General features: G+C 42.8%; 1 protein-coding gene across 1 annotated transcript in view; it reads left to right on the forward strand.

The window, feature by feature from the left end:
• Positions 1 to 16,000, forward strand: part of astn1 (astrotactin 1) — a 2,207,527-nt gene that overhangs the window by 689,228 nt on the left and 1,502,299 nt on the right. Inside the window, exon 3 of the mRNA XM_043700015.2 lies at positions 6,455 to 6,848. Within this exon, the coding sequence (XP_043555950.2) occupies positions 6,455 to 6,848 (394 nt within the window). The remainder of the gene's footprint in view (positions 1 to 6,454; positions 6,849 to 16,000) is intronic.

The following is a 16,000-nucleotide window of genomic DNA, read 5'->3' on the forward strand; positions in this document are numbered from 1 at the left end:
TCCAGGCACGCTATTGTTGACTCGCAGCTATCTCTCAGATGGCCATTCAGTTGTATCAATTGCTACCAAATCTCAACAAAGACGGAAAACTGGACAGACCACCTGGGCATCGACCTGGGCACTAGAAAGGGCAATGGCAGAAACAGTCATAGAGATGTACAGCATGGAAACAGACCCTTCGGTCCAACCCGTCCGTGCCGACCAGATATCCCAACCCAATACAGTCCCACTTGCCAGCACCCAGCCCATAACGCTCCAAACCTTTCCTATTCATATACCCATCTAAATGCCTCTTAAATGTTGCAATTGTACCAGCCTCCACCATATCCTCTGGTAGCTCATTCCGTACACATACCACCCTCTGTGTGAAGAAGTTGCCCCTTAGATCTCTTTTATATCTTTCCCCTCTCACCCTAAACCTATGCCCTCTAGTTCTGGACTCCCTGACCCCAGGGAAAAGACATTGTCTATTTATGCTATCCATGCCCCTCATAATTTTGTAAACCGCTATAAGGTCACCCCTCAGCCTCCGACGCTCCAGGGGAAAAAAGCCCCAGCCTGTTCAGCGCCTCCCTCTAGTCAGATCCTCCAACCCTGGCAACATCCTTGTAAATCTTTTCTGAACCTTTTCAAGTTTCACAGCATCTTTCCGATAGGAAGGTGACCAGAATTGTGCACAATATTCCAACAGTGGCCTAACCAATGTCCTGTACAGCTGCAACATGATCTCCCAACTCCTTTACTCAAAACTCTGACCAATAAAAGAAAGCATAACAAACACCTTGTTCACTAACCTATCTACCTGCAACTCCACTTTCAAGGAGCTATGAACCTGCACTCCAAGGTCTCTTTGTTCAGCAACACTTCCTAGGACCTTACCATTAAGTGTATAAGTCCTGCTAAGATTTGCTTTCCCAAAATGCAGCACCTCGCATTTATCTGAATTAAACTCCATCTGCCACTTCTCAGCCCATTGGCCCATCTGGTCCAGATCCTGTTGTAATCTGAGGTAACCCTCTTTGCTGTCCACTACACCTCCAATTTTGGTGTCCTCTGCAAACTTACTAACTGTACCTCTTATGCTTGCATCCAAATCATTTATGTAAATGACAAAAAGTAGAGGTCCCAGCACCGATCCTTATGGCACTCCACTGGTCACAGGCCTCCAGTCTGAAAAACAACCCTCCACCACCACCCTCTGTCTACTACCTTTTGAGCCAGTTCTGTAGCCAAAAGGCTGGTTCTCCCTGTATTCCATGAGATCTAACCTTACTAATCAGTCTCCCATAGGGAACCTTGTCGAACGCATTACTGAAGTCCGTATAGATCACATCTACTGCTCTGCCCTCATCAATCTTCTTTGTTACTTCAAAAAGCTCAATCAAGTTTGTGAGACATGATTTCCCACGCACAAAGTCATGTTGACTATCCTGAATCAGTCCTTGCCTTTCCAAATACATGTACATCCTGTCCCTCAGGATTCCCTCCAACAACTTGCCCTCCACCAAGGTCAGGCTCCTCAGTCTATAGTTCTCTGGCTTGTCTTTACCACCCTTCTTAGACAATGGCACCCCGTTGCCAACCTCCAGTCTTCCGGCATCTCACCTGTGACTATCGATGATACCAAATATCTCAGCAAGAGACCCAGCAATCACTTCTCTAGCTTCCCACAGAGTTCTCGGGTACACCTGATCAGGTCCTGGGGATTTATCCACTTTTAACCATTTCAAAACATCCAGCACTTCCTCCTCTGTAATCTAGACACTTTGCAAGATGTCACCATCTATTTCCCTACAGTCTATATCTTCCATATCCTTTTCCACAGTAAATACTGATGCAAAATATTCATTTAGTATCTCCCCCATTTTCTGTGGCTCCACACAAAGGCCGTCTTTCTGATCTTTGAGGGGCCCTATTCTCTCCCTAGTTACCCTTTTGTCCTTAATATATTTGTAAAACCCCTTTGGATTCTCCTTAATTCTATTTGCCAAAACTATCTCATGTCCCCTTTTGTGCCCTCCTGATTTCCCTCTTAACTATACTCCTACTCTCTTTATACTCTTGTAAGGATTCAGTCAATCTATCCTGTCTGTACCTGACATACGCTTCCTTCTTTTTCTTAACCAAACCCTCAATTTCTTTAGTCATCCAGCATTCCCTTTACCTACCAGCCTTCGTTTTCACTCTGACAGGAATATACTTTCTCTGGATTCTTGTTATCTCATTTCTGAAGGCTTCCCATTTTCTAGCCATCCCTTTACCTGCAAACATCTTCTTGCCTAATACTGTCAAAATTGGCCTTTCTCCAACTTAGAACTTCAACTTTTAGACCTGGTCTATCCTTTTCCATCACTATTTTAAAACAAATAGAATTATGGTCGCTGGCCCCAAAGTGCTCCCCCACTGACACCTCCATCACCTGCCCTGCCTTATTTCCCAAGAGTAGGTCAGGTTTTGCACCTTCTCTAGTAGGTACATCCACATACTGAATCAAAAAATTGTCTTGAACATACTTAAGAAATTCCTCCCCATCTAAACCTTTAACATTATGGCAGTCCCAGTCGATGTTTGGAAAGTTAAAATCCCCTACCATAACCACCCTATTATTCTTACAGATAACTGAGATCTCCTTGCAAGTTTGGTTCTCAATTTCCCTCTGACTATTGGGGGGGTCTATAATACAATCCCAATAAGGTGATCATCCCTTTCTTATTTCTCAGTTCCACCCAAATAACTTCGCTGGATGTATTTCCGGGAATATCCTCTCTCAGCATAGCTGTAATGCTATCCCTCATCAAAAATGCCACTCCCCCCTCCCCTCTTGCCTCCCTTTCTATCCTTCCTGTAGCATTTGTATCCTGGGACATTAAGCTGCCAGTCCTGCCCATCCCTGAGCCATGTTTCCGTAATTGCTATGATATCCCAGTCCCATGTTCCTAACCATGCCCTGAGTTCATCTGCCTTCCCTGTTAGGACCCTTGCATTGAAAGAAATGCAGTTTAATTTATTAGTCCCGTCTCAGATCAATCTCTTTCCTCACTATCTCCCTGGGTCCCAACCCCCCACCTTACTAATTTAAATCCTCCCAAGCAGTTCTAGCAAATTTCCCTGCCAGTATATTAGTCCCCTTCTAATTTAGGTGCAATCTGTCCTTCTTGTACAGGTCACTTCTATCCAAAAATGTGAGTCCTTCTCCCATACACCAGCTCCTCAGCCATGCATTCATCTGCTCTATCCTTCTATTCCTGCCCTCACTTGTTCATAGCACTGGGTGTAATCCAGATATTACTACCCTTGAGGACCTCCTTTTTAAATTTCTGCCTAACTCTCTGAAATCTTCCTTCAGAGTCTCAACCTTTTCCCTTCCAATGTCATTGGTTCCAATGTGAACAATGACCTCTTGCTGGCCCCTCTCACCCGTGAGAACATTCTGCACCCTCTCTGAGACATCCTTGATCCTGGCACCAGGGAAACAACACACCATTCTGCTTTTTCTCTGCTGGCCGCAGATACATCTGTCTGTACCTCTGACTACAGAATCCCCTAACACAATTGATCTCTTGGAAGCCGACGTACCCCTCGTTGCATTAGAGCCAGTCTCAATACCAGAAACTTGGCTGTTCGTGCTCCTTTCGACAATGCAAATTCCTTCTTGCTAACATCTGGGGCTAGAACCATAGTCATGCTCACAGAAGCATATCTTACAGACAATGTCTCAGACACCATAATCATCATCTATGCACATGTCCTGTCCTATCAACAGCACAGACCCAGCTGCTGTTGTGACAGTGGTATACAGTTGGGATGGACTTACCCTGGGCGTCCTCAACATTGACTTCTGGTTCATCATGGTCAAGGAGGCCACCTGCCACCTACTGTCCTCCCTTGATGGATGAATCGGTGCTCTCCTATGAGGGACAGCGCTTGGAGGAAACAGAGTTGCAAAGCACAATGTACTCTGGCTGGAGGATTTCAGAGCCCACCCATTAGTGATTGCGCTGGTCTGGTCCGAAAGGATATAGCTGCTCGACAGGATCTGTTGCAGGTGCTGAGGGAACCAATAAAATGAAAAACACTTATTTGACTTTATCCTTACTAATGTGCCGGCTGCAGATACATCTGTTCTTTACAGTATCTGTAAAAGTGACCACCGCACAGTTCTTGTGGAGACTAAGTACCATCTTCATATTGAGGTTCACCTCCACCACGTTGTGTGTCACTTTCACAGGGTGAAATGGGAAAAAATTCAAACAAATCTAGCAACTCAATCCTGGGCATCAAATCCCACCATGGCAGATTTGAATTCAATAAAATATCTGGAATTGAGAATCTACTTATGTGCTGTGACTATCAACAGCAGCAAAGTTGTTCTCTAACATAATCTGTAACCTCATGAGCCAGCATATCCACCCAAATCAACCATGACCATCAAGCCAGGACGTCAACCTTGGTTCAACAGAGAGTGCAGGAGGGCATGCCAGGAGCAGCACCAGCACCGAATTCAAAATTAGGTGTCAACCTGGTGAAGCTACCAAACGGGACTACTTGCATGCCCATCAGCACAAGTGACTGACACAGCAAAATAATCCCACAATTAACAGATCAGATCTAAGCTCTGCTGTCTGGCCATATCAAGTCATGAATGGTGGTAAACGATTAAACATTTTATTAGAGAAGTAGGATCCACAAATATCCCCACCTTCAATGATGGAAGAGCCAAAGAATCATTGCAAACGATAAGGCTCGAAGAATTCACAACAATCTTCAGCCAGTGGTGCCAAATGGATGATCCATCTTGGCCTCTTCCTTTGGTCCCCAGCATCACAGGTAATAGTTCACAGCCAAATCGATTCACTCCATGTGATGTCAAGAAACATTTGGAGGCACTGAATACTGTAAAGGCTGTGGCCCTGGTATCATTCTGGCAATGGTACTAAAGACTCTGGAACTTGCCTGCTCTGAGAAATTAATTGGAGAATAAATTCACTTGTTTTGTTGATTTGAAATGAATGCAGTGTGTGCATATGTTCTTTCTGCCTGCAAAGAAAAATGCCTTCATGTATTAATATATGTAGTTTTTTGCACACCACGTGTGACATGGCATGAGCCTGAGTGACAATCTTTAATTGGTTGTCGACATAATACTACTTACACTCAGGATTATTTAGCAAATGTCCAGTTGCTGAATCACATCAACTGTTGGACACTGTTGAGGTTTGTAAGTGTTAGCTGAAGGAAGATGCTGTTTGATACCATTCATCAGTCTTGTGATATACAGTCTACAAAGCTGGCATCACACGGACTGAAATTCAAGTGTGACATGATTCATTAATGTTATAGACAGGACGTCATTTTGGTTTGGTGGCATTTTGTTCGTGGCGAGCACCACTTGTGTTATATTTGCATTATATATCCATTTGAATTCTGAACTAAGGTCTGTCAAATGACATTTTCTTCTCTTTTCTGATGATGCAAATTTTGCTGAAATTATTTTTCAATTGATTGCCATCAGCGTTGTAAACTTCTATTATGTATTTGTTCCTGCCATCATCATACTACCTACCACTGACTAAGGGAATATGAAAATTATATCTTTAGTCTCTAACTAAGTACCTTTCTGCCTGGATTCATAGAAAGATTTTGAAGGATTGATTCACTTGGACTTGTATTTATTGTCCTTCCTATGAGAGTGCAGGGATTTTTTTTTTTTGCCTTCTCAAATAATGTCCTTAAAATCTGTTGGACTATAACTTGGTGTTGCGTGATTTTTAACTTTATACACCCCCGTCCAACACCGGCATCTCCAAATCTTTAAAATTAGAATGTAACAGGGTGATATCTCAAGAGTCCTGAGCCTATGTAATCAGAAAAGTGGGTCAGTGTTCATGCTATTGTTTGTAGGCTTATGAACTGTGTGAGAGCTGCAAGGGGCAGAACATTTTGAGTGCAGCCAAGTACGATTTTTTATAAGTTGAAATGTCGGAAAATAAGTTCAAAACATTAAGAAGGATCCAAGATATTCGACAGGTTTCAAGATCCAAAGCGTATGAGGTAAGAGTTGGCAACATTTGTCTGTTGTTTTCAACAGATTTCTCGGAGGTCCAACACAGGAATATTCATGTTACAGTAACCAGAAGAATATTGATAGAGACAGAGATGCAACATTGTGACAGAGAATGTATGAGTGGATTTGAGGATCAGTTGCTTGACTGATAAATGTATTCAGACATTGCCTAAATACATTCAGAATTCCCTTTCACTGTTGATCTGTGTAGACACTAATTTTGCTGGAGGATAGGCTAATACTTGGGTTATCATCCACACTCCAGCGTCATTGCTAATTGTAATTTTGAACACTCATAGAGACCTTTGGCAAGATCTATGATTTGTATTCTGCTGAATTAAGCTTATTACTGTTGTCGGATTGATGACGTTTTCTTGCATTCTTTTCCAGGCAGGGATGATCGCCTTGCTACTGGCAATTTTGTTCCTTGTGATGATTCTGTACACTCGGCGGAGATGGTGCAAGCGGCGCCGTGTTCCACAGCCACAGAAAAGTGCCAGTGCAGAGGCAGCAAACGAAATCCACTACATCCCATCGGTGCTGATGGCCGGGCAGACTCGGGAGAGCGTGCGGAACACCCGACTGCAGGGTCACAACTCCAGCGGCTCCATCAGTATCCGGGAGACGCCGATACTCGACGGATATGAGTACGACATTGATGACCTTCGCCAACAGCTGCAGAGGGAGTGCATGAATGGCGGGGAGGATTTCGGCAGCCAGGTGACACGTACCTTGGATTCTCTGCAAGGTTGTGATGAGAAAACCTGTCTGGATCTCACTCCAGGTCTGTCCCAATGTACTGCTTTACTGAGAATGGGGATTGCTGGGTGAATAGTTCTTGCTGATGAAACAGGCTGGGCTGAAGTGCTTGTTGATACCATTATCAAGGTATATGCATTACAGCAGGAATGAGTAAAGGTGATGATGTAAGAACTCGTCTAGACAGCTTAATTCAGAAGTTTGTCTGCACCGCTTCACTCAAAACTATAAGTTCCTACTCTTGAATGCATGTCGGTCAAAATTCATAGCATTTTTATGTATCTTTTCCTCAGACTGATATTGTCTAATACAAACAATAGTAAATTTTGCATTATTTCGAGGGGAGTTACACATGGGGCTGACTCACATTTTGAGGTTTCCCAACTCTCGGTACTGTTAGAAAATATGGCATTGCAGTCACTTCTTCAATCGCGCGATAGTCGTGTTGCTGTGTGAGACTGTGCTATATTAGAATCGCACAATACAAATAACACTTGAAGGTTTGGCAATCTAATCACGCTATAACCAACACACGTTTTAAAAGTTTGCACTTGAGAAACAGCGTCCCCTATTTGTCCATCTCGTTGTAGCCAATTCACGTTGACGAAACGCACGTTGCAGCAGAACGACCTGTAGTTTCAAATGGTGGCAGACAATATGACTGGGCCCATTTTACATCTACGGAGGCTGCTCCACCTTCTCCTCATCTTACTGACCGCTATTATACTTCCTGGACCAGGGAAGCAGCCACTCCCAATTTTTGACAAATGCAGAATTGTTTGGCATCTTCAACTCTGACATCCATTGAATGCTTCTGCTTTTTAAAATCACCCAAGGATTCTCAAAGTCATTAAAGGCATGATACATTGTGAGTCTGCTTCTTTCAGTAAAATGTTACTGGAGCTACAGCAGAATTCTCAGGGGTCAAACCATAAAATTGACGGTTACTGTATAGATTTTTCAATCATATTCAAAATTAAAGAGAGAACATTCTGCAGGAAGAAACCGAATTAATGTTTACTTAAAGTAATTAATTCCAATAAACCTTTTCTTCAGAACTCTTTTTTCAGAAGAAAAGTGTTTACAGACTCAAAACATTCACTCTCTCTCATTCTTGGCAGATTTCCCCAGACCTGTTGAGTTTCTCCAACATTTTTCTCTCAATTTCAGATTTCTGGAATCCACAGTACTTTTCTTTTTATTATCAAGCATATTCATATGAGTCCCAACTCTGCCCATTGCATTGATATGTACAACTTAAATTTTGCCAAGTCATTATGGATCCCACCTCTTGCAAAATTCTCTTTTTATTAAAATGTAAATATCTAGGCACATGATTAAATATAATGACTCAGGAAGGTTTGATTTTTTTTTTTTCCCCTGTTCTGGTCTGTCTGCCATTCTTCGTTTTTTTTTAAAATATCTTTACTTTATTTGGTCTCACTCATCTCTGATTTTCTGATGAGGTGTCTTCTGTTTCTTCTCCATTTTCAATCACTTGCTCAGATCTCAGCTGATCATTCAGTTAAGATCTTATTGAGTGGTGGGGATGGCAGGAGGACTGAACGCCTACTCCTTCGACTTCTGATATTCTTATGTTGCTGTTTTTCCTTTCTTCATCCTCTGCTAGACAGTGAGAGTAACATAATGGTCATGTGACTCACATAATTATACAGAAGGTCAAGCTAATGTTCTAAGGATCATCAGTCGAGGCCTCACCAGAATATTTGCTAGTATTTAGTCATAAATTTGCAACATACAGAATCTGTGATGGTGACCATGACAACTATTGTCAACTGGTGTAAAAGGAAATGTGGTTCCTTCTACTGTCCTTGAAGGAAGGTGATCTGTCATCTTCTGCTTATTTGGACTATGTGACTTCAGATCCACAATAATTCAGTTGACTGTGAAGCACCCAATGAAATTACTCAGCAAGTTGCTCAGTTCAGGGCACTTAGAAGTGACCAAAAAGAGCTGGGCTTGCCAGTGACACGCACATCCCATTTGAAATAATTTTTAAATATTGCCTCAGGTGCATGCTTTGTCACTGTGCCTGGTAATAGTTATGGTCTTAAAGAAAGAGATTTGTTCATTGTTGTCCTTTGCTTACTTGATCGTTCACAACCCTGGGAGCAAATGGCAGCATGGTGGCTCAGTGGTTAGCACTGCTGCCTCGCAGTGCTAGGAACCCAGGTTCGATTCCAGCCTTGGACAACTCTCTGTGTGGAGTTTGAACATTCTCCCTGTGTCTATGTGGGTTTCCTCTGGGTACTTCAGTTTCCTCCCACAATCCAAGATGTGCAGGTTAGGTGAATTGGCCATGCTAAATTACCCATCGTGTTCATGGATGTGTAGGTTAGGTGTATTAGTCAGGGGGAAATGTAAAGTAATTGGATAGGGGAATGGATCTTGCTGGGGTACTCTTCGGAAAATCCATGTGGACTTGTTGGGCCGAATGGCCTGTTTCCACACTGTAGCGATTCTATGAAATGTGATATTTTGTGAATGTATGATATACTATTTCAATTGTTTCATTATAAATAATCCATCTTGCTTCTGAATTAGAAGACCATGGGAGATCATGTCCATTGAAGAGATGTCATCTTGTTTGGTGCTCTACATCAGCACTGACTTTTGTCTGAGCTGACATTGCATAGCATAGGCACAGGCCCTTCAGCCCACCATGAACAAATCCATACAGTATCTTCAGACAGAGATGGGTACTGCAGATGCTGGATATTAGAGTCAAGGTTAGAGTGGTGCTGGAAAAGCACAGCAGGTCTGGCGGCATCCAAGGAGCAGGAAAATCAGGAATGAGGCTAGGACGCTCAGGGGTGGATAGATAAATGGGAGAGGGTGCGGCTGGGGAGAAGGTGACTAAGTGCAATAGGTAGATGGCGGTGGGGGTGAAGGTGATAGGTCAGAGAGGAGGGTATAGCTGATAGGTGGGACAGGTCATGAGGACGGTGCTGAGCTGAAAGGTTGGAACTGGGGAAATGAGGAAACTGGTGAAGTCCACATTGATGCTATGGGGTTGAAGAGTCCCAAGGTGGAAGATGAGGCGTTCTTCTTCCAGGCGTCGGGTGGTGAGGGAATGGCGGTGGAGGAGGCCTCGGACCTGCATGTCCTTGGCAGAGTGGGAGGGAGAGTTGAAATGTTCAGCACGGGGTGGTGGGGTTGATTGGTGCGGGTATTCCAGAGATGTTCTCTGAAGCGTTCTGTGAGAAGGGGTCCAGTCTCTTCAATGTAGAGGAGACCGCATCGGGAGCAACAGATGCAATAAATGACATGGGTGGAAGTGCAGGTGAAACTTTGGATGTGGAAGGCTCCTTTGGGGCCTTGGGCAGAAGTGATGGGGGAGGTGAGGGCGCAAGTTTTACGATTCCTGCGGTGGCAGGGGAAGGTGCCAGGAAGGGAGGATTGGTTGTTGGGGAGTGTGGACCTGACCAGGTAGTCACGGAGGGAATGGTCTTTGCATAAAGTGGTAGAATGGGAAGGAAAAATATCCCTAGTGGTGGGTTCCATTTGTAGGCGGTGGAAATGTTGGCGGATGATGCGATTTGTGCGAAGGTTGTTGGGGTGGAAGGTGAGGACCAGGAGGGTTCTGTCCTTGTTGCAGTTGAAGGTGTGGTTTGAGGGCGGAGGTGCAGACTGTGGATGAGATGTGTTGGAGGGCATTTTCAACCACATGGGAGGGAAAATTGCAGTCTTTAAAGAAGGTGGCCATCTGGTGTGTTCTGTGGTGGGACTGGATCTCCTGGGAGCAGATGCAGCAGAGGTGGAGGAATTGGGAATATGGGAAAGCATTTTTGTCGGAGATAGCGTGGGAAGAGGTATAATCCAGGTAGTTGTGGGAGTCAGTGGGTTTATAAAAAATGTCAATGTTGAGTCGGTCATTGTTGATTGAGATGGAGAGGTCCAGGAAGGGGAGGGAGGTGTCAGTGATGGTCCGGGTGGAATGTGTTGATGAAGTTGATGAACTGCTCCACCTTTTTGCGAGAGCACGAGGTGGCACCAATGCAGTCATCAATGTAGTGGAGGAAGAGGTGGGAAATGATTGGGAGTCCATCCGAAAGATGGGCTCCCCTCACCTCCATCCAAGGCCCCAAAGGAGCCTTTCACATCCATCAATGTTTCACCTGCACATCCACAAATGTCATTTATTGTATCCGTTGCTCCCGATGCAGTCTCCTCTACATTGGGTAGACTGGATGCCGGACGCAGAATGCTTCAGAGAACATCTCTGGGAAACCCACGCCAATCAACCCCACCGCCTCGTGTCCGAACATTTCAACTCCCCCCTCCCACTCTGCCAAGGACATGCAGGTCCTGGGCCTCCTCCACTACCACTCTCTCACGCCTGGAGGAAGAACAGCTCATCTTCCACCTCAGGACCTTTCAACCCCAGGGCATCAATGTGGACTTCACCAGTTTCCTCATTTCCCCTCCCTCCAGCTTACCGCAGTTCCAAACTTCCAGCTCAGCACCGTCTTCATGACCTGTTCCACCTGTCAATCTTCCTTCCCATCTAACTACTCTACCCTCCTGTCCAACCTATCACCTCTATCCACCTTTTGCACTCTCAACCACCTTCTCCCCAGACCCAACCCCCTCCCAATTATTTCTCCATCCCCGAGGCTCCCAGCCTCATTCCTAATGAAGGGCTTTTGCCTGAAACGTTGATTTTCCTGCTCCTGGGATGCCACCTGACCTGCTGTGCTTTTCCAGCACCACTCTAATCTAGACCCCAAACAGTACCTTTGACAGGGCAAGCACTGTCTTTCAGATGAGACATTTAAGTATAACCCTGTTCACTCTGTCAGGTAGAAATAAGTTGCTTTTCCCTGCAGTAGATGTATGTCACACCCACAAAATATGGACTTCAGTTTTTACAGAATGAGCACTGCAGTTGTAAAGCAAAATGCAGTCAAGATGTCGCGAGGCCTTTTCCATGTCTGTTGGTTGGAAAGATTTGCACAAGGTCTCGGAAACCAGTCTGAATGTTTGGACAAGGGATTAAATTGTGACGAAAGGTGTGAGATTTTTTTTCATTTGTATTAACATATTAATTTGATAGTTTGGAGTTTAAACCAGTGGCACATTGGTGTTGATCTCTTTTGTGAAGGTGTCAAAACAACTAGGTCAGTCTTTCCAGAACCATATTTTAAATCAGTATATGGTTATCAGACTGTTATAGACGTTTGTTGATAATGTGAGATTTTACAACAGGAGAGAGAAAACATTGAAAGTTTGCTCTTTGGTTTAGAGTAAACAAGGATTGATTTTAGTTTAGAACAACGAATTAAAGGGAGGTAATGGCCTCATGGTATTATCAGGAGAAAGTAAGGACTGCAGATGCTGGAGATCAGAGCTGAAAATGTGTTGCTGGAAAAGCGCAGCAGGTTAGGCAGCATCCAGGGAACAGGAGAATCGACGTTTCGGGCATAAGCCCTTCTTCCTGAAGAAGGGCTTATGCCCGAAACGTCGATTCTCCTGTTCCCTGGATGCTGCCTGACCTGCTGCGCTTTTCCCGCAACACATTTCCAGCTCATGGTATTATCACTAGACTACTAATCCAGAGACCCAGGTAACGAATGGGATTTGAATCTCAGTGGAATTTGAATTTTACGAAAAGTCTGGAATTGAGTGTAATTATGTCTAATAACTATTGTCAGTTGTCAGAAAACCCCACCTGATTCACTAATGTCCTTTAAGGAAGGAAATTGCCATCCTTACTGACTCCGGGCCCACAGCAATGTGATTGATTCTGAACTACACTCTAGGCAATTTGGCATGGCCAATAAATACTGGGCAGGCCAGCGACCTCACTATCTAATAAATACATTAAAAAATAAGCTTTTGCTCAGTCTAACAAGGACCTTTTTTTATCTAAATTAGATTGATATGATTTAAATTTCTTTTATTTCATGTAATAATCCACTGTCTAATTGTTAAAATCAAATCTGAAGCCTTCTGAGTTTATGTTTCAATGAAAGAATTCCAGTTTGAATTAAAACAAGTGTATCAAACCAGTTTTCATTCTGTAACCAGACTAGTCTAGTAGTAACACCTAGTTGGGCAAGTGTTTGTGATATACCAATGATACGTCTCTGAAATTTAGCACATCTTTCCTGCGGATTGATGACTGTTCTTATCCAAATAATCAAAAAACTGGTTCACAATAATCCGTTAGACTTCTTAACTTCAGGTGAAAATTGAAAGAATGAGTGTGTCAGAACTTTATTCTTAAAATAACATGTGAAAGAGTGAAATTTGAGCACAAATTTGTGTCAATGACCAAGTCTTCAGAGACCATTTCTGAGGGCAGCGAGAAATAGATATTCTGGTCAGGTTTCTAAAAAGGGCCATTTACTCGGGCACATTTTTGAAGCAGCAGGAGTGAGAGAGAGAGAGAGAGAGAGAGATCCAGATCAGCAAAGTCGAGAATTTGAGCTCGCTCTCCAGTTTTCATCTGTTAATGTACTTGAAGAACCAAACCAGAATTTTAGTCAGGCATTTTGGCAATAACCTCAAATGGAGTGAACTTAGTCAAAATTACACCATCAAGCAACAAGATGCTATGAATTCAGATTCATTAGTCTGTAAACTCTATTTTTTCAGCCAACCAAGAACAAATCAGAGCCTGAAACATTTGCCTGACTTCATCTCGAGAGAAGCAAGTGTGGCAAACAATTTTGACACCTAAATGCATGTTACCTCTTTTGGAAACAAAAACAAGAATTGCTGGAAAAGCTCAGCAGGTCCGGCAGCATCTGTGGAGAGAACCTCTTTTGGAATTTTGTGTGCAAGTGCGTGTAACTGGGTATGTGACATGTGAATGGATACAGTTATGAATGAAGTTTGGGTATTACGTAAGACATATTTATTTATCCTTTTAAAAACTCAGGAGAAAACTTGTCATTTGTCTCCTCTTGACAGTCCCTGAAATTATGGATTAAAACACATTATTAGGAACATATCTGTTGTTGTGTGGTCAAGAGGTGGAAAAGAACCATCCTATGCTGTCTGTAAATCCTGCAAGAGTTTCATGGATTTTTTAAGTGTTTTAGGATATATGAAGGTTATGAATTACACAATGTAAATATAATATATTCCTTCCTTTCTGTCACCTTTCAGAGCCTTTCCTCCTCCATATCTGTTCAATATAATCTCTTTGAAAAAAATCCTGATTTATAAGCCAACCCCAGAAAGCTCTATTAAATGTTACTTTTAGAAATTCATTGTCAGTGACTATACCAATTTTGAGTGAGCAATTTGTACATATTGGTACAAATTTTAATTTCTAGACTTCTGGTGTTTGCCTTAATGTACCAAGAACATTTTCCTATTGATTTCGTGTGCCCATTGTACATCACTGGCATTGACTTTCCCAAATTATATTTTAAAGTTCGGATTATTACTCATTCAAACACCAAGTGTGAATTCCCCAGACCGAAACTGAAGAGGAAATCAATCAGCATATTTGGAAAAGTGTAGGTATAGTCACTGACAATGAATTTCTAAAAGTAACATTTAATAGAGCTTTCTGGGGTTGGCTTATAAATCAGGATTTTATTTCAAAGAGATTATATTGAACAGATATTGTAGGTATGCTGGATGTTGTCATTACTCAAAAAAAACCAAAGATGTGCACAATTCAATACCACACGGTATGAAATAGCTTAACGAAGAATACTAGCAGTGCACATGCTACTTATATAAAAAGAAAACCCCTGTTAATGCTGGAAATCAGAAACCAAACCCAAATTGTTCCAAAACTCAACAGGTCTGGCAGCATCTGTAGAGAAAACAGAGTTAATGTTTCATGTCCAATGACCTTTCTTCAGAACAACCTACTTCACCTTAGTATAAAAGGAAACAGAAAATATAGACCAAACAATGAACGATGAACTTGAAAAAAAAATGGTAACCCAAGCAAGGATACCTGATTGCGAAAGTTGCAAACAATACTTTAGTCTTGTTGTGGCTTTTTGAAGTTTCCTCAGTGGTATTATTGGAACACTTTGAAGATGGGTATACACTGAATTAACCCTGTGGCAAGAATTGATGACAATACTGCATGGCTGCAATAGATTACATTTCATTTCCATAGTGAACACATTCACACAAAAACAAATCCAACAGACCATTTGATGCTCCATTACCAAAGCAATTAAATGTTGATGATGTGAAGAATCATTAATCAATCCCAATACCGATGGACATTTTGGTAATCTGCAGAGAACTTTTGGCCCTCAGGCGATGTTGGGAAAAATAGTGTTTCAACATGCAAGGAAAACCACAGTGACAGCCAGTGGAATGAAGGCATGTTTTCTTTCAAAGTAAAGTGCATTTTAATGCTGTAGCTTTACATTTCTTTTCTCCCTCTGTTTATATCATTGGATTTTATGTTCTAGTTATAACAAATTCTGAAATGTTGACTTTTGATTATTGGGGATAAAGGGGGATTGGCTTTGCTGTGATCCCTTCATGTTAATGCTGTGACATCCCAGAGATGGATCACTTGGATGTAGTACGAGAGTGCTTGTTGGCATCTGCTTCAGCTGCTAATTTTTAGAATAGAATAGACCAGCAATTTACTACCACTTTCATGAATGTACAATGAGACGTGTATAAGTCAACACGATTCGGCATTGTTTTAATTACAGAAATTATAAGAATAAGTAACTGAGACAAAGTTAGGACAAGGTTCATCGTTTGCTCCCTCCACGGCCACTGCCAAAGCGTCACTGCTATAGTGAGGAGGGACAGACCGGACCCACCAAGTCACCAATGCTGAAGCCGTTGTCACATCAGTTGGCGCCCAAAGTTGTCACACTGCTGCCATAGCCATGAGGAATGAACCAGAACCACCATACCACCATCGTTATAGCCACCGCTGAGATCACTGGCAGGAGGAACGGATAAGACCCACCGACAGTGAAGCCTGCGATAAACTCACGGCCACAATGGCCATGAGGAACTGACATCTGGATCCACCACACTGCCACAGCATGCCTTCACAACTAGCTTCCTCCACCACTGCTGCAGAAAAGAAGCAAAGGTGAACTTTGATACAAAACAGAAATGAAGAAGCAAAACAAAAAAGGAGCTATGAAGAATGTGACCGGCCAGATGAGCGGGACTGGGAACATATGGGCCACAGAGCCTGAACAC

This window comes from Chiloscyllium plagiosum, unplaced genomic scaffold, assembly GCF_037043375.1.
Source record: "Chiloscyllium plagiosum isolate Xiang-an unplaced genomic scaffold, Cpla_swu_hap1 HiC_scaffold_9, whole genome shotgun sequence".
In the NCBI taxonomy this organism is placed as follows: domain Eukaryota; kingdom Metazoa; phylum Chordata; class Chondrichthyes; order Orectolobiformes; family Hemiscylliidae; genus Chiloscyllium; species Chiloscyllium plagiosum.